This window comes from Suricata suricatta, chromosome 7 (genome assembly GCF_006229205.1).
Source record: "Suricata suricatta isolate VVHF042 chromosome 7, meerkat_22Aug2017_6uvM2_HiC, whole genome shotgun sequence".
Lineage (NCBI taxonomy): Eukaryota > Metazoa > Chordata > Mammalia > Carnivora > Herpestidae > Suricata > Suricata suricatta.
Genome location: NC_043706.1, coordinates 75,248,987 through 75,267,546, shown reverse-complemented (window position 1 = coordinate 75,267,546; position 18,560 = coordinate 75,248,987). Strand labels below are relative to the sequence as shown.

General features: G+C 35.6%; 1 protein-coding gene across 3 annotated transcripts in view; it reads right to left on the bottom strand.

Moving 5' to 3' along the window:
* The window catches only part of ORC3 (origin recognition complex subunit 3), a 64,365-nt gene that overhangs the window by 27,082 nt on the left and 18,723 nt on the right, over positions 1 to 18,560 (bottom strand). For all 3 annotated transcript variants that reach the window (XM_029944738.1, XM_029944739.1, XM_029944740.1), the window contains 5 exons: positions 17,421 to 17,554; positions 15,368 to 15,527; positions 13,819 to 13,932; positions 8,868 to 9,001; positions 8,332 to 8,395 (listed from right to left, as the gene is read on the bottom strand). In XM_029944738.1, coding sequence (XP_029800598.1) covers positions 8,332 to 8,395; positions 8,868 to 9,001; positions 13,819 to 13,932; positions 15,368 to 15,527; positions 17,421 to 17,554 — 606 coding nt within the window. The remainder of the gene's footprint in view (positions 1 to 8,331; positions 8,396 to 8,867; positions 9,002 to 13,818; positions 13,933 to 15,367; positions 15,528 to 17,420; positions 17,555 to 18,560) is intronic.

Below are 18,560 nucleotides of genomic sequence, written 5' to 3'. Positions count from 1 at the left end.
ATACTATTTCATCCGATGCTCAACTGAAGAAATGGAGTTCTGGTTCCAACACAGGAAATAAAACTAGCTACGTTGGACTTCATGAGAAATCTGTTATATCCTTCTAAGGGATTTCCAAGAATTAGGTTATTTTGACCATCCCACTTTGTCTTATAAATGGACTCTGGAATCTACTCTCTACATATGGATGATAACACTGTTACTTACATCTGTGTTCTTATTAGCTGCAGCAGAAAACATCCAAATGATTAACTTTCTACATGTAACCTATCCTCTAAATCCTTTGTCTTACTGAGATACATATATATATGCAAATGCTTCTCTATCTATCCAGGCCAATTCTTTTTTAATTTTTTTTAATGTTTTATTTATTTTTGATACAGAGAGAGACAGAGTATGAGAGGGGGAGGGGCAGAGAGAGAAGGAGACACAGAACCAGAAGCAGGCTCCAGGCTCTGAGCTAGCTGCCAGCACAGAGCCTGATGCGGGGCTCGAACCCACAAACGTGAGATCTGACCTGAGCCGAAGCCGGAGGCTTAACCGACTGAGCCACCCAGGCGCCTCTATCCAGGCCAATTCTTACTGCACTTTATGAATACCTTTTTACAGGTTTTGATGCTAAGAAAATTCTCCACTTAATGCTTACAGCAGCATCATACTACAGCACATGTAAAAACAAAGACTGTTCAAATAGTAATCCTATTTTCCATTCACGAAATTTTGTGTCTGGTGTCTCTGTTATACACTGGTCATAGCTGCCACTGTTTTACTTCATAATTGTGCTTAGGATGATTCTTTTCAACAGAGATACACTTTGCCTTGTAGTATTCATTTTTTTCCAAAGAGATATGCTTTCTTCAATTCTTGAAAGATGAAGACCTCATGGTCTTTTCTGATCTTTGGTAAAGAGGTGCAAACAGAAAGATATTTCTCTGATATCAAATGCTCAAGAGCGGCCTCCTTGCTGCTCTTCAAACACCCAGACTCACTCCAACCTCAGGTCCTTTCCACTTGCTGTCTCGCTGCTGTTTGGAATTCCCTTCCTCCAGATGCCTGAATCGCAAGCTCTGTAACTCTCTTTAGTCTTTATTCAAAATTCACCTTCTCAGTAAGATCCTTATTTAAAATGTCAATCCAACCCCCCATGCACACTGAACTTCATATTCTCTTTTTTTCCGTAGCAAAACAGATAGTTTACCTAATTCTCTCGATAGCATGTAAGCTCCATGAAGGCAGAGGTTTTTGCCAGTTTTGAGCATTCCTGTATTCTCAGCACCTAGCTTATTATTCTGGCACACAGGAGACCCTCAAAAACTTGGCTGAATGAGGAGGAAGTGTATTAATGAATGGAGGCCAAAACATACTCGATCTCCCTTCTTTTTTTTTTTTTAAGCCCAATTTCTCTTTTTTTTTTTTAAGTTTTTTTTGGTTTTGTTTTTTAATTATTTTTTTGAGAGACAGAGAGAGATAGCATGAGCAGGGGAGGGTCAGAGAGAGAGGGAGACACAGAATCTAAAGCAGGCTCCAGGCTCTGAGCTAGCTGTCAGCACAGAGCCTGACGTGGGGCTCGAACCCACAAACTGTGAGATCACGACCTGAGCCGAAGCAGGATGCTTAACCGACTGAGCAACCTAGGCGCCCCCTCAGTCTCCCTTCTAAATAAGAGCAACCACTTATTGTCTTGCTGGATGTGGGCCAGATTTACTGATTTTTTCAACAAAAGATGGAAGTCTGAATTTGTAATGTAAAATGTCTTAATTTTTAAATGTTGACTCAGGTTTCAAAAAAAAAAAACACCACTATGGACCTAAAAAAACACATTTACATTAGGCTGTGGGTGGTCAGTCAATGTATAGTACACCCTTTAAAATCAGCCATCTCCAATCACATCAACCCTGTCTGTCATTTGGTCAAAAATCATTCATGTATTCTTGTTTTCTTACATGCCAAGGCCTCTATTTTTACTGAGCTGGTTACTTTCTTTGGAGAGGAAACCAATGCCTATGTAAAACTGAAATATATATAGGTAAAGAAAATATTATCAGATAGATTTTGCCATGATGCTTAGTTTTTGCAATTCTCCTCTAATTTCCATAGTCTTTATCACTTTTGTGTCCAGAATTTTATGTATGAGGTGAAGAGTGATGCCAAGAAGATTGGAAGAATGCAAAAATGGCTGTAAATTTTTATAATTTGTTCTTTTCAATCAATTCACTGATATTAAAGGCTGGCAAAACAGACACTGGATTTTAGGAATAAGAGGTATCTGCTGTCCAAGAATACAGCATTTTCTTAGCTATCATCTTGCTAGAACGAAGCATGATTTTTCTCATTAGGGAGAAATGTTGGCGGACAGCGTTTGGTTCTCAGTGTCACGACAGCTACCTACTAGAGTGCCAAAGCACAGCTATCTCCCAGCGCTGGGGGGGCCCGAGAGCTCCTCCTCTCATCTGCCTCAGCCTTTTGCTCTCCGCGTTCCCTCCGCGCACTTCAGACCGGCAGCACGTGAGGAAGGGTTTACACTGCCGCTGCCCATGCCTGCCGCGCCACCGGACTAGAGCCTAGCTCCTACGATCACACGCGGTAGTTTGTTTCCAGTCATCATCTTCTTCTTTTCATTTCTTATTATTTTTCCTAACAGATTTTCCCCTCCTCCTGCCCTGTCTGTCAAAAGAAATAGAAAGAAGTAGAGGTAAAGGTAGGTGAAAGGCAGGTTACCACCAAACTCATGAAGTATTTCTGGGCCTTTTGTTCATGAATCACTATGGAAAGCATACTAAACGGTGAAAAGAAATCCTTGCTCTACCACTAACGTGGTCTGCGACCTTAGACATTTCACTTCCTGTCTCAGCTACAGTTCTTCATTTGTAAAATGAGCATACTGAATCAGGTCATCTTTCTAATAGTAACATTTCAATTCTAAGAAGTCCAAGACTTACTTCCTACTCTCAACCGATTTAAAATCTAGCTGGTCACAGAGGAAATAGAGACATAAAATGTTAAGAAGTCAGAATAATAAAACTTTGCCTGTCACTGGTAAGGGATTGAGTCTAAGTTTTCTACATAGCATACAGTTGAATTCTTTAAGGGCTGAAACCAGGCCAAATAGCTTTAAGGGAGAATTGAATAAAAATATATAAACTGATTTTCTTATGTGAAATACATGGAATTAGTCATTTATTAAACATACTGAGCATAATGTAACTTCTTGACAAGACAGGATCAACATGAACAGCAAATTATTATTGGTAATAGAGAGGGTGTGGTTGGTGTAGTCAGAAGAGGATTAAAATGGACCTAACCTGAGATATGGTGTTGAGACTTGCTTTTTAAAAAAAGTATTTTGAAAATAAAGTGTGTATATATAAATATGTACAAAATACACAACCATATATATTTGGTGGGGAGAAGGCGGATGTCCCCTTTCTCTAATTTGAACAGCAGCATGTAGGGCCGCGTGACACCTGGCTACCTAATTATGAAGGCCAAAGCCGCCTCACACCACGTGGTTTTCTAAGCCTTCTACAAATCACCTTCACTGTCAACTCGCCACAGTATTTGAAAAGCCCGCATCCGATTTTTCAAACACTAACATAGAACCTCAGGCACCTTCTCATCACCTTATACTAATTCTTCAGTGAAGTGTCACAGAAAATGTGTGAGCTAGGATGTCAGGTCTGGGTATTAATGCCAGAGCTACCATTTACTAATTGTGACACTTTAGCTAGGGAAGTTATTTAATTATTTTGTGACTCTCCTCATCTATACAAAGGGATAAAAACATCTGTCATATGTGGTGGATGTGACTCAAAATGAGACAATGCATAAAATCTATCTACTAATTGGAAAAAGCTGTTAATATCTCCAAAACATTTGCTCATGAAAAGAAAAAGAATTTCTCACTATTCAAAAAACCCTTCCAGTGTTTTAAGGCCTAGTGTTTTTCATTATCAGATAATAATTATGCAAATACGAGGCAACAATCTTCTTCAAAGCTCTCCTTAATATTGGACTTGAAACAAAATTTCAGGCACAAGCAGTAATAAAAATCGTAATTATGAAGAATTTAAAAGTTCTGTGTAAGGCACTTTGACAGCTTAATTTCTCATGAAATATTGTTTCATAAATTAAAGGTTTATGTTAAAAAAAACCCCAGAAACCTTGATTACTAAACCAACAGTATGAGGCAAAAACATGGTAAAAATATAAGCAGTAACAGCTCCTGCTATTTCACCTAAAACCCATAGTAATAATTTACCTATCTCCAATTAAATAGATGTTCTAAAATAACATTTTAATGAGGAATCTAAATAAATTAGTCAGAAAAAAAATTACCAATCTGTTTAATGAACAAGTATATAAAATCATAGTGTTTTAGAGTCAAAAGAAACTTTAAAGATTATCTGGGTAGGAGCGCCTGGGTAGCTCAGATGGTTAAGTGCCTGACTTCGGCTCAGGTCATGATATTGCTGTTCATGGGTTCAAGCTCTGCTGTCAGTGTGGAGCCTCCTTTGGATCCTCTGTCCCTATCTGTCCCTCCCAAGCTTGATCTCTATCTCAAAAATAAACAAAACAGAGAAAAGATTAAAAGAGAGAAAAGATTATCTGGTTAAACTTCTACCACAGGATCTGAAAGCTATGGAGTCATCAGAAGTTTGCATTATTGGGAGCTTGTGCAGGCCTATTATGCTTAAGCATCGAAACACCTGATTGTTAACTCTAAGAGTACGCCTTTTGGCAGCGTACTCTGCTGCACAGAACAATCATCCACAGGACAGACTACTCGGAAATTAAAGAATGCACAGAATATTTAGTCTTTTATCAGCTCTATATGGCCTTCTAACGTCATGCCTTAGCTTGAACTTCCTAGTGAAGCTTCTACAAATGTATATGGTTTAGTCAGCTGAATTTTTTAATTTGAAAGTACACTTTCAAAAAACCCATGTAGTTTATGAACTACAAAGCTGACATATAGTTTTAAAGCTGTATCTATGAAACTGAAGATCCAAAATTCTAAAGGAGTTGAAGGTTTTTTTAATGCTTTGAGTCCGGTCAGGGGATTATTATATGAATCCTTTGTTTTCAGTTAGAATTTAGATTAATTCTAAATTTAAAAAAACAAGGTAAGGGAAACAATAAACTTTTCAGTTTATTGTTCAGTCCAGTTCAAGTGGTTCTCAAAGATGCTCTTCAGACCAGCAGCATCAGCATTACCTGGGACTCTGCTAGAAATACAAATTCTTAGGCCCCACCTTTGAGCTACAAAGTAGAAACTCTGGGGATGAAGGCCATAAATCAGTGTTTCAACAAGCCCTCTCCATGATTCTGATACATGCTGTAGTTTGAGAACCACTGGTTTAGTTTATCAGGGTAGAGAGCAAAGCAGATTTTTGGGGAGGAAAGAATCTAGAAAGGGTATAAATTTCTCTGGATATACTCTGAGGTCTATGTCTTCAAAATCTGAGTGTAGAAAATGGGTATGAAGTGATGAATTCTAACAGTACACATGTCTACCTAACTACATAATCTATATAAACATAGCACAAGAGTATTACATTTAGTATGTATAATATAGAATAGATAATATAAAACTACGCATTCATATTGACCTTAATTTTTATCATAGTGAAAAATAAGAAATTGCAATATTTATGATTTACATTTATAAAAGTTTTATTGTATATTTGTTTATAACTCACTCTCATTTGCTGCTGGACTTTGATTATCACTAACCGTATGAAAGGAAATCACACTAGGAATTATTGTCCTGTTTTATAAATAAGGAAATTGAGGCTTAAATAGAGTGAGTGACTTTTCTAAGGTACACCTGGCTAACGAGTATCTGGAGTCGAAAAATCAAGTTGAAATTTCCTGAGGTCATATCGGGCTCTTCCCCGATAGTACCATATTATTGATTATCATGTGGAGTTTTTTCCAATTTTTTTTATCATGGTAAAATACATATAAAAATTGATTATTTAAAAAAACATAAAAAGAGAAAAAGAATTATAATAAATGCTTCAATGAATAACATATACAAAGATACTTTTACTCTAAACTATAAACACATTGATTAATCATTTTCATAGACCTCTTTTTTTTTTTTTGAGAGAGTGCACACATGCAAGGAGAATGGCAAAGGGAGAGGCAAAGAGAATCTTGAGCAGGCTCCATGCCCAGCACAGAGCCCAGTGTGGGGCTTGAACTCACGACCCACCATGAGATCATGACCTGAGCTAAAATCAAGAGTCAGATGCTTAACCAACTGAGCCACCCAGGTGCCCCTCACAGAACTTGTTTGGCCTTTGAATTTAGCAGGTAACCTGCACATAACTTTTTAAGGGTAAGGTACAAATCTTTGTGTACCTTCATATTTCTCACTATGTAAGTCTCAAGAAAATATGCTTTGAATAACAAAATACACAATCCTAAAATGAATACAGCAAGGATAATAACAAGTGGGGCTAATAAGTGCAATAAGAACAAGTACAGTATGAATAAATGCTCAGAAAATACATGAGACATTACTGAGAAGCAGAGGTAAATGTTGGGCTATTTCTATAACAGACAAGCTTAGAGATTTTCTGCCTTTGTCATCTCAATGGTTAAAAGTATTCTTTAAAAATCTATTTCTGGCTTCTGAAAAAACACTCTAGCAGGAAATGCACTTGGCAACTAGCTGACTCAACAGAGAGCTAATCCATCTAATCTTAAAACCCAGTAAACATGCACACATCCCTTTCCACTGGTTCTTAAAGTTCCCCTCTACCAAAACAACCTACATTAGGATTTGATAACTTCTTATACTGCTCTAAAAAGGTTACAGAGATTATTAAAGTGATTATTAAACCCAGTCTAGAAGTCATTTTATATTATGGCCCAGTGTGGATTCTGCATTAAAAATAACACCCAACAAAAAGCCATTGTCCACTGTTATACTGTATGTCAATTATATTAATTATAAAAAAGCCATTCTCTTTTTAGAATTTATGAATAGGAGATAAATTAGTATTTAGAGCTATAAAGAACACAACGTTCTTTCACTCAAAATCTGAAAACACTATGTGCCAGCAAAACCTTTATACTAGTACTAGGGCTACTTCAATCTCTTTGCCTTTAATTTTATTACCATTTTCTAACAACTTTTTTCTTAAAAAAGGCATGAAGAGTATGACAACAAATGTGACACTATGCATTTCTAGTTGTTCATCATTAAGGGACTTACTATGTAAAATGAAGGTACATTCATTCCAAAAGTACTATACCACACTCAGTACTGATATGATTTTCAACATTAAGTGCAAAATAAAATAAGGTGCAGAACACAGTGTATATAATATACTTATCTTCTGTAAGAGAAAGAAGGGAACCCTTAATATATGTAAAATTCCTTGTATATGTATGTATATTTGAAAACTCTTTCTAGGACAATGCATAAGAAACTAGTAACAATGACTGTATGTAGGAAAAGAAAGTGGGGAGTTGGAGGATAAAGGTGTGAGGGAATATTTTCACTGTATATTATTTTTGCCTTTTGTGTTATGTACCATGTCTGAGTATCACTTATTCAAGAAAGAACCAAAAATAAAACCCTCCTTTTGATATTCCCTAGGTTGTATTGCTGGCTTTCAATTTTCTAAGCTCATTACTTCTTTCCTGGCATTGTACAATCAGTATATAAGGGTATTTTTCCAAATCCAATCCAATAACCACTTAGCAGTGGCTCCCTAAGCTGCATGGCTTCTATGTGCCTTTATTTATGACAGCCTTTAAAAGAACATTAAAATAAAACTGCCTGTAGATTCCAAAACTGCCATGTGGAAATAAAGTTGAGCTCTCAAAGTAATTTCAAAATACCAGACAAACCTGTAGGTAATATTTTTTTGATAAAAAAGGTCATCTTTTAGAATTTTTAAAAATGTTTTTTATTTATTTTTGAGAGACAGAGAGAGAGACAGCGTGAGCAGGGGAGAGTTAGAGAGAGAGGGAGACACAGAATCTGAAGCAGGCTCCAGGCTCTGAGCTAGCTGTCAGCACAGAGCCTGACGAGGGGCTTGAACCCACAATCGTGAGATCATGACCTGAGCTGAAGCTGGACGCTTAACCGACTGAGCCACCCAGGTGCCCCCAAAAGGTCATCTTTTAGAACTAAAGTTTTGTGTGATCTTCAATAGTCATACTCCTATATGATTATCAAGACCCACTAATTCACTGTGAAAAGCATATTAGGGTGGACAAATATGTTTTATAACTTCACTGAATGAATTTTATATGCATATTGTTTTTCATGAAGAAAAAAAGAATAAAACCGAAACACATCCACATTCCTACCTTCAAAAATCTCTCATTGGTCAACAGTGCAATTTGCTTTTCTGAAGCTTGCTTTTCCACGTACCTAAAATTTTCACCATCCCATACACAAAGAGAGAAAATTAAACATTCTAAAGATTTGACTATCATATTAGGAAAAGAACTACCTAGACTTGTGGCCAAATTCTTTCATTTCTTCTCAAAAATAAATTCAAGATAATAGTCATGGTTTAATGGTAATTTCTGACTCCACAAATCAGCTATTCTTCAGAACCTAGGGATCTAATCATCAACAAAAGCCATCAACTCCAAAATCAGGAAATGTTCTCTATAAAAGCAACTCTGTAAACCACAAATTACATACCTTTGTAAAAGTATTTTTTGTTATGCTAAGTTTCCAAATCCAACAAAGAAATCTTACAAGTGAAAACAGAAGGGTTTTACTATGCTTTAAATAAAATGGTTACTTTTTCTTTTCCCCTTTCAAAAATAGCTAGATCCGAGACCCTTTCTCTTATCCCAAACTCTATGTGTTAAATATGCACATCTCTCTTTACCTCCTAAACGATGGGAGACGTCGGATGTTTTCACATTGATTTTCTGATAAAAAATTTATTCTTCTCTTGGCTTCTGGGAGATTACAGCATAAGACACTGAGGGGCTGGGAGTAGAAATGTTCTAATAGAGAAAGCTGAAAGAAATGTGAAGATTAAATATATTTGTTATACGTTATATTTGGCAGTAAATCTTTTGCCCTTTGTTCAATTTTAAGGTTTTTTTTTTTTTTAAATGATAACAGAAACTTTTTGTTTTGGGGAAAAAGCAGTACAAAGCTAATTGTATATTTCTATATAATGTCATTCTAATTCCAGAGTAACTTTATTGTCAACAAATATTTTTGTGGCCTTTATAAATAAATCCCTCTGGTATTATCATTGTAATATAGACCTCGCCAAGATATGTTTAAGATCTAGGTTTCCAGAGCACTCAAATCAAGTAAACAGTCCCTTTGCAGATTCTTTTACATAAAGAGGTTTCTTATTTATTTTAAAGGGTTTTATTTTGTTTTTATTTTTTAATTTACATCTAAGTTAGTCAGCATATAATGCAGTAATGATTTCAGGGGTAGATTCCAATGACTCATCCCCGATGTATAACACCCAGTGCTCATCCCAACAAGTGTCTTCCTTTATGCCTCTTACCCATTTAGGCTATCCCCCACACCCACAATCCCTCCAGCAACCCTCAGTTTGTTCTCTGCATTTAAGGGTCTCATGTTTTGTCCCCCTCCTTGTTTTTAAATTATTTTTGCTTCCCTCTCATGTTCATCTGTTTTGTATCTTAAATTCCTCATATGAGTAAAGTCACATGATATTTGTCTTTCTCTGACTAATTTCACTTAGCCTAATACCTTCTAGTTCCATCCACATAGTTGCAAATGGCAAGATTCCATTCTTTCCGACTGCCGAGTAATACTCCATTGTGTGTGTGTGTGTGTGTGTGTGTGTGTGTGTGATAATAGTGATATACAATATTTATATACCACATTTATACATACATTTATACACCACATTTTCTTTACCCATTCATCTGGACATTTGGGCTCTTTCCATACTTTGGTTATTGTTCATAGTGCTACTATAAACAGTGGGGTGCATGTGCCCTTTCAAAACAGCACATTAAGGTTTTTTTCAACAGTAAAATATGGCACTTATATATTTAATAATGTCACAATAACACTGCAAATAATGCATAAATGATTCTATATCTTTAACATTTTAAGACTGATTTTGTGGACAAATTCAGATAATTGTAATCGCTGAAGTATATATTAGAAGAAACTAGGGACATCTGGGTGGCTCAGTCAGTTAAGCATCCAACTTCGGCTCAGGTCATGATCTCAACGTTTGTGGGTTTGAGCCCCACATTGGGTTCTGTGCTGACAGCTCAGAGCCTGGAGCCTGCTCTTCTGATTCTGTGTCTCCTCTCTCTCTGCCCCTGACCCCTTGTGCTCTGTCTCTATCTCAAAAATAAATAAACTTTAAAATAACTTTTTAATAAAAAGAAGAAAATAATATAAATGGATAGATCAACTCTGCAGAAGCTACTCACTTACAGTAACAGTCCCTATGGTGGGGATGGGATTGGGGTGTGACCTGAGAGTCTAATAGATGCCCAAATACTCACAAGAAAACACCCATCTAAAATCAGTGAAAAAATCTGGTCTGCTGAATAAGTAAAAATGTTACACTGGTAGAAGCTTTCCCTTCTGATAATACCTGATAAATTTAAGTGTTAAAAATGCTGTTGTCCCTAGTATAAGAGGGAACAATTTTCAGATTCTACCATAACTTGTAAGATATATCTCACAAGACTATTCAAGTGTTAAAAACTCTGACTCTAAGAAACCCTCTTATGACCAACATGGTTTCTCCAGACACCTTGATACTAGAGTTTCCCTAGAGAGTGGACAGAACACATTCTTTTACTAGAAAACAGAATTTCCCATTACAAATTAATAAATTAACATGCTACTTTACATATCAGTATTAAGGTATTTGAGCTTGATCCTTCCTGGGTAAACTGATAACGAATCTCTGAACCTATAGAACTGAGGACAGATACCCAAGGCTAGTAGAAATCCTCCAAAATAGTTCATTCTGGAGGAAGGACAGGGCTGTAAGAAAAGAGCCAGCCTTACTTAGAAACAAATACCAAACAGAAAGTAACTGTTCGTGCCAAGTGCTAAATTATTTTCACGCATACTAACAAAATCTTGTTTCTTACTTGTATTTTACAATTATATTGTGATAGTATTTATTTTAATCTTAACACCACTTTTTAAACATGAGAAAAGGAAAATCCAAACATATAAGGGGCTTGCTGGGGAGGAGGAATGGGAGGAAGTCACATGACTTATAGTAGAGTTATAAATAAGAACCCAGTATTACCTACTTTGTCTAATGTGTTCTCAAAATCTGGGTCAACTAACAAGTTGGTTAACATATCCAACTAATGAAGGAAAACCCTAAACATATACAGAATGATTATATGCCCTAATGCACCTCCTACAGGACTTACACATTATTTCCCACTGATGATTAGGAAAACTAGACAAATGGGGTTTAATGACTACCACTTAAAAGCTGTGTGACCTTGTCCAAGCCACTTAACCTAAGCCTGTTTCCTCACCTGCAAAACTGTGAATAGTAACACATTAATGAAACAATGTAAATACTTAGTAACATGCCTAGCACAAAGGAGGTGCTTAGTAAATTATGAGGAACATATAAAATCATCTAATCTGATCCCCTATTTTACAGATGAGAAAACTGAGACCCTGAGAGATTACATAATTGGATGAATATCCTTTTCTTCACTTTCTCAATGGCATTTGAGACTACAGTTTCTATTTCCTAAAAGTCATTCTTCTCTTGATTTCAGTGTTACTCTACTTTCTTTTGGTTTTCTTTATTGTTTTTAGTGTCCTTTTCTATTACTCTTCTTTGTCAGCTTACCATCAGATTCTAATTTTAGTCCTTTCCTCACTCCTTTAGATGCTGCCCCTTCCTCAAGCGACTTCAACCACCACCTTTTAGAGATAAATCCTAAATATTTCTATTTCTATTTCTTTCCAGATCTTTCTCCTGAGTGCCAAATCTTTATTGTCCAACATACCTAAAATTAACCATATACAAAAAGAAATGCATCTTGTTCTAACTGGCTCTTCACTTTATATTAACATGTATACTTAATAAGGGTACCAACCTCCAATCCATCCGCCAAGCTGGAACCTGCGTGTCTATCACCTATGCTTCTCTCTTACACATTCTATCCTCCACTTAGTCACCAGGGTCCGTTGATTCTATCTCACCCCAGATCTGTTTCCTACTCCCCAGTTCCACGGTCACAACCTTAGTTTAGCCCTTATTCTATCTTGTCGAGATCAGTGCAGTAGTCCTCCCAACAGATCTCTCAGCCTCTACTGTGGTCTTTCCCTGGAATGCACTTCCCATTTTAACCTGCGGAGCCCCTATTCCTTAGGATATACTCTCATTCCTTATGGAATCCCCACACATTTCCTTCATAGCACTAGCGAGAACTATAACTTCCCATTCTGCCTCCTTCACTAAACAAAAGAGCAATTTGAAAGAAGAGATTTCCTTGTCCTCTGTATCCCCAGGGCTCAGCATAGTTCTTGGCTTACAGGAGGCTCTTGATAAATACTTTTTAGTAAATAAATGAATGAAATAAAATGTATGGGAGAAGCAAATTAGAAATGTATCATATCTCAATATCATTTAATTTCATATATTGCCAAGGTAAATATATTTTGTTGCTTTAAAATACTCTTTTTAAAAAGTCAGGTTGAAAAAACAAGATATATATTGGCCATACGAGAGCACTATGGTGTTTTACATGGAGGAAAAATACATAGGAGAAATAATTTAGAAACTTCAAGGCACTACACAAATGTGAAATATTATAACGCGGCATTTCTGTAGTGAAGGTTACTAATATATTGGTTTCAGGGAACTTGACCACTGGCATGTATTTACAATGACTATACTTGGCTAAGGTACTTTAAGGTAGATGCCAAGAAAAGATAATATTAACTTCTAAATAACTGGAGAATAGGTTCCTTTTTCAGATTAGAACAGGTATTATAAAGCTGAGTTCATGAATTTTCTTCTGGCAATTCATGAAACCTTAGTAAAAATGCATTCCCAAAATATAAGAATAAATATAAACGAATACATATATGTATATGAGCAGGGGACAGTAAACTATGGCCCACAGCCTATTTTAATATGGCCCAGGAACTACAAATGTTTTTTATATCTTTAACTGCTTATTTAAAAAGAAGTAAAAGAATATGCAACAGAGATAAAGCATGCACAACCAAAAATATTTATATCTGATCCTTTATAGAAAGTTTGTTAATTCCTCATATATAGTAGAGATCAGAATCTCAAAAAAAAAAAAGTTGTAGGGGCACACGGGTGGCTCAGTTGGTGAAGTATCTGACTCTTGATCTGGCTCAAGTCATGATCTCATAGTTCTGAGAGTGAGCCCAGTATCATTGGGCTCTGCCTTGACACTGGAGCCTACTTTGGATTCTCCCCCTCCGTCTCTCTCTGCCCCTCCCAACTCAAGCTCACACGCGTGTGTGCGCGCTCTCTCTCTTTCTCTCTCTCTCTCCCTCCCAAGATAACTTAAAAAAAAAAAAAAAGAGTCCCTTCCTCCCACCACCAAATAGTTAAGAATCACTGGAATGCAGGGGGTGTGTGGGATGTCTTTCTCCATTTTTAACATCTTAATTAACATATTCCCTATGTTTTGTTGCAAGGTAACTAAGAAATGGTAGAGGCTAGAATAATAGAACTTGAATTTACTTATTTTAGATTTTGCCATTTAAAATGCCTTATCACACTAAATAGTTTGAAATAATATGCAAATTATTTAGAATCAACTTATGAACTTTCACACCCATTAGTGTCTTCTTACCTGAAGTCCTTTTATAAAGTTTTGAATTGAGAAATCATGATACAAAAAGATGTTGGTCAGAATCTGCAGTACTTTTTCACTTAGTTTAAAGGGAAAATGAGTTGTAAGAAGTAGCTGAAAGAGATAAAAGGGGAGTAGGACACAATCCTTATTAGTCTTTACTCTTTATAATATCGAGTATAAATAATAAGGCAAAGAATGATACTATCACATAGTAACTATGAAAGTTGTAATAGTAGCTAGATTATTTTTAGGTCAAATATCAACCAAATATATAAATTAATTCATATAAGAGTCATAACCAAGTGAAGCTATTCATACTATATCTTCAGAATCAAAGATGTCCATCACCTTTCATCTACTTGCTAATATAAAAAAATACAATTTATTAGCGATACAATCCCTTTTCTCCCACCAGAAGCCACTAAAGAAGCTATAGGCTCTGGTTATTATTATTATCAGATTTCTTTTTCATCCCTAACTTGTACACATTAATGAAGAATAACACATTATGCACTGTTGAATGAAAAGCCCCAAATTAACAAATGTCTATTTAAAAAATATAAAACAGCCAGATTTGTATTGTCCAGCTAATTTTCAATGGCCTAAAGTGAAGATTTTATACCTGAAAATGAAAAGTCATTCTAGGCTTTTAAAACTGAAATGTAGATATAAAAGGCCAACTGCACTTGGTCACAAACAAGCAATTTAAATACTAAAGCTGGAAAAATTTCCCCCAAAGTATCCATAAACAAACAGATACCAGCTTCACAGGAAAAGAAATGTAGAAGTGGCTAGTAAATAAATCGAAGTTTTTCATAATTTACTTTCCACATGCAATATAAAGCTCACTTTGAAAGAGTTGAGTCTAGCAACAATTTGTGGAAGGTCAGTAATAATTAAAGCAGCAACACAGAACTAACACTAATTTAGGCAGAAACATAGAGCTAAGGTCTAAGGAAATGCCAGAATTTATTTTCTGCTCTTAGCAGAAATTACTGTTTATTTTTAAGACAGAGAGAGAGAGAGAGACAAGGTAGCTCGAGCAAGGTAGGGGCAGAAAGAGGGAGACACAGAATGTGAAGCAGGCTCCAGGCTCTGAAAGGTCAGCACAGAGCCGGCACTGGGATCAAACTCACAGACTGCGAGATCATAACCCAAGCCCAAGTCGGATGCTTAATGGACTGAGCCACCTAGATGCCCCTCAAATTATTTTAAATAAAATGTAAGAGTAAAAACAGTGTTACTGTTTTTAGGAAATCTTTAAATTCTTAAAATTTATTGAAAACGTAAAATTTTCCATTGAGTAATGACTGATAGGTAGGTAGGTAGATATAGAAAAATAGAATCATTCTTTTTACAAAGCTTTTATTTTATCTAAAGTGGCAATACTGTGCCCTATAAAAATCATTAAATATAAAAAAATGTGAAGAAATATGTTCAATATCATGCTCTGAGAGATTCGAAATTTATCACTAACGTTTACATTTATCATCTATTCTTGGCTGTCTTTTCATTCTATTTCACTGATACAACTTTTTCTTTTTACCTTATCAAGTACTGTAGTCAGGTGCTCCTTGCAGGACAGTGACTGGAATAGTTCAATGCACAACAGAGATGACACTGCATGAGGAAGCAACCGATGGATGATAATAGGAGATGTGGCAATTCCAAAAATGAGTATTAGTGGAAATTCATGTAGATGTTGACTGGTTTTCAAAGGAAAATACAAAATTGGGATTTTTTTTTTCTTAGCAAATATATTTCAATACCTCAAATTTCAAATTAAGACCATCTTTATTTGAATGTCTACTGTATAAGACACTGTTGTAGAAGACTAAAATTTTCTAGGTCACTTATTTTCCTCTGTTAAACTAATATAGATTGTTATTTCCCAGACATTCTAGCTCTGAAATCAATCTATTAACAGATCCTCTCATTTTATAAATAAGAATACAGAGGTCTGGAGAAATCAAGTACCTCTCTCTAAGGTTATACAATTTCAAGTGTTAGAAGACTTAGATACCAATTTAACCTCTCGCCCAAAGTTGGAGCTCTACCTATATACAGTCTTCCTAACAGTCAGACATTCAGTCCAAGCTTTCAGAGTTCAGTGACATGGAGCTCACATTTTTCAAGGAAATGTATTCTACTATTTATGTACATTTCTAACAGATACTATGTCACCCAGCTATACATAATAGCTAAGAAATAGGAAACCTTCCTTACACATATATAAGATAGATTTTTAACAAACACCATTTAAAAATGTTATGTACTTCCTTGCATTAACTCAAACTTATTGGACATGACTTATTCTTAGTATTACTAGTATGAACACAAATGACTTCCACAGAATAAAACAGCACTATCTCTGAGAGCTATTGTGGGTTTGAACCCTTTGTACCACGAGTGATTATTTTGCTTGCTCCCTCCTACTGGCTATTGCTTGTCAGTATTCTAGCTATATACAATTCTACCTTCATAGGAGTGGAGTGGTTCTGTTGCTTCTCTAAGTTTGTCCTCACTTTAGGTGGCAAAAGGAGTCAAAAGTCTAAGCTCCAAAAAAGTATAGCTTTTTTGGTCAACATTCTTAGTGTGCATCTTTCAAGTATGTTAAGCAGTTCAGTTTTAGCATTAAGAAAAGTTGTAGGATCTAGAAATCTAAGTTTCCATGAGGGGGGAAAAAGACATCATCAAAATAGTAATTTTAAGAATATTAATAAATTATGACATAATATATAGCTTTAGGTAAATTTAGACATAATTATTAAGCAAGTTAACATATAGAAAAATCTAAAATAAATTATATCCTAAAAACGTACCACAGGAAATACATGTCACTGGATTTTAAATAGGTTAGTTCAATTCTGAATTTTATAGGAATGCCTTGAAAATCCCATCAGATCATGAAAGTAGTTTCTCACTATAAAAATTATATAAGATAATGTTATTTAGAAAACATACTTGCTCAGAAGAACTATATGTAACTCAGAACTTTTAATAGTGGATAGGTATCAGAAAATAAGACCTGACAGGGGCGCCTGGGTGGCTCAGTCGGTTAAGTGTCCAACGTCAGCTGAGGTCACGATCTCACGGTTCATGGGTTCAAGCCCCACGTCGGGCTCTGTGCTGACAGCTAGCTCAAAGCCTGGAGCCTGCTTCGGATTCTGTGTCTCCCTCTCACTCTCTCTGCCCCTCCCCTGATCATAGTGTCTCTGTCTCTCAAAAATAAATAAATGTTAAAAAAATTTTTTTAAAAATAAGACCTGACAAACATATCTCAATCTGGAGTTTATCCATTTAACTAATGGGCAAGAGATAGATGACCTTGGTGAGAGAAACTACATTTTATACTGCCTTTCATACTAATTAAAAATTGGCTAAATTTAGTCTTTTGATCTCATTTTTGGATCAAAAAGCAAATGAAAATCTGATAGGAGGTCTTTGAACATTCAATTATAAGGAATTTGAAATCATTCTAGTTTCTATTCAGTTGGTATTAAAATGAAGATTAAATTGCCATTCATTTCTCTGGAAAAGGTTACATGTTTCCCTAATAAAAAGAATTTTATGTAAAAGCCTGGTGACATATCATCTACCTGCTGATAATTATGAAGTCCTGGAGTACTTTTGTGGTGAAGCTTTCCAAATCCTTTAAGATTAGCACAACAGGAGGAGACTGCCATTGACCAGAAGAAGTCCTCTTCTTCCTTGGCATTTTTGGATCTGTCTTCTTTTAAGTCATTATAAAAAGAAGGAGTTAAAAGTAAGCCTTACCACTCAAACAATGCTACAACACTACAATAGATCTCCCTTTACATTTTATAGTAACGTTTTTCCTTTTATTTCTCCCATGTAATAAAGAGAAACTCATTCCAATAGTTATTAGCAAAATATTTCTGCGTCTGACATGGGAATAATAACCAAGAAGAAAAACGTTCAGTAAAATCTATAACTCATATAAAATATTTATATTTTTTCTATCTGAGAAAAATGACATAAAAAGAATTAGGAGAAAATTTTCTATAAGTTATTTTTTCTGTTAGCCGAAAGTTGTATGTTGCTTTGCTGTAAGGTGAGACCTAGTATTTTTAATTAAAAAGCACAATAAACTACACTGCTTGCTGCTCTGCTACTGCTAAACTTCAAGTTGAAAGGCACCTTTAGTATCATCTGGTCCAATCCCAATCTTATAAAGACATGACATATAGCTGCATGTAGCATCTGATTTCTAGAATTGTGGATCAAATCAAGACATTATGATAAGCATTAGATCCAATTTAATCCCTACATAAAGCAAAATGAAACTTCACTTAGGGTTGACTTCAGCAAATACATTTTATCAGACAATGTTACCACAGTATTTTCTCCTATACTATCTGGCTACACAGCAATGTAAACTAAAGCTGTGGTTTTATGGTACAGTTACCCATGAATCACCCAGGTCATTCTCACCAGAGACTGTGATGGGAGAATAGAACTTCTTTTAGTTAACTGTTTCTTGTTGAATGTACTCTACTCAGAGACCATCTGTTCCCCAAGAATTCTAAATGCGGAACAAATAAGATTTTTTTTAAAAATGACTATTTCTCATTGGACTAAGCTGACAATGGGAACTGGCAGCAAGGTTCAACTGCACAAAAGCAAATACTGAGGAACCTAAAGATAATAATTAAAGTCATAGCCATTTTCACAAGACAGAACCTGCAACAGAACCAATTCCTGATGCCGATTTTGTT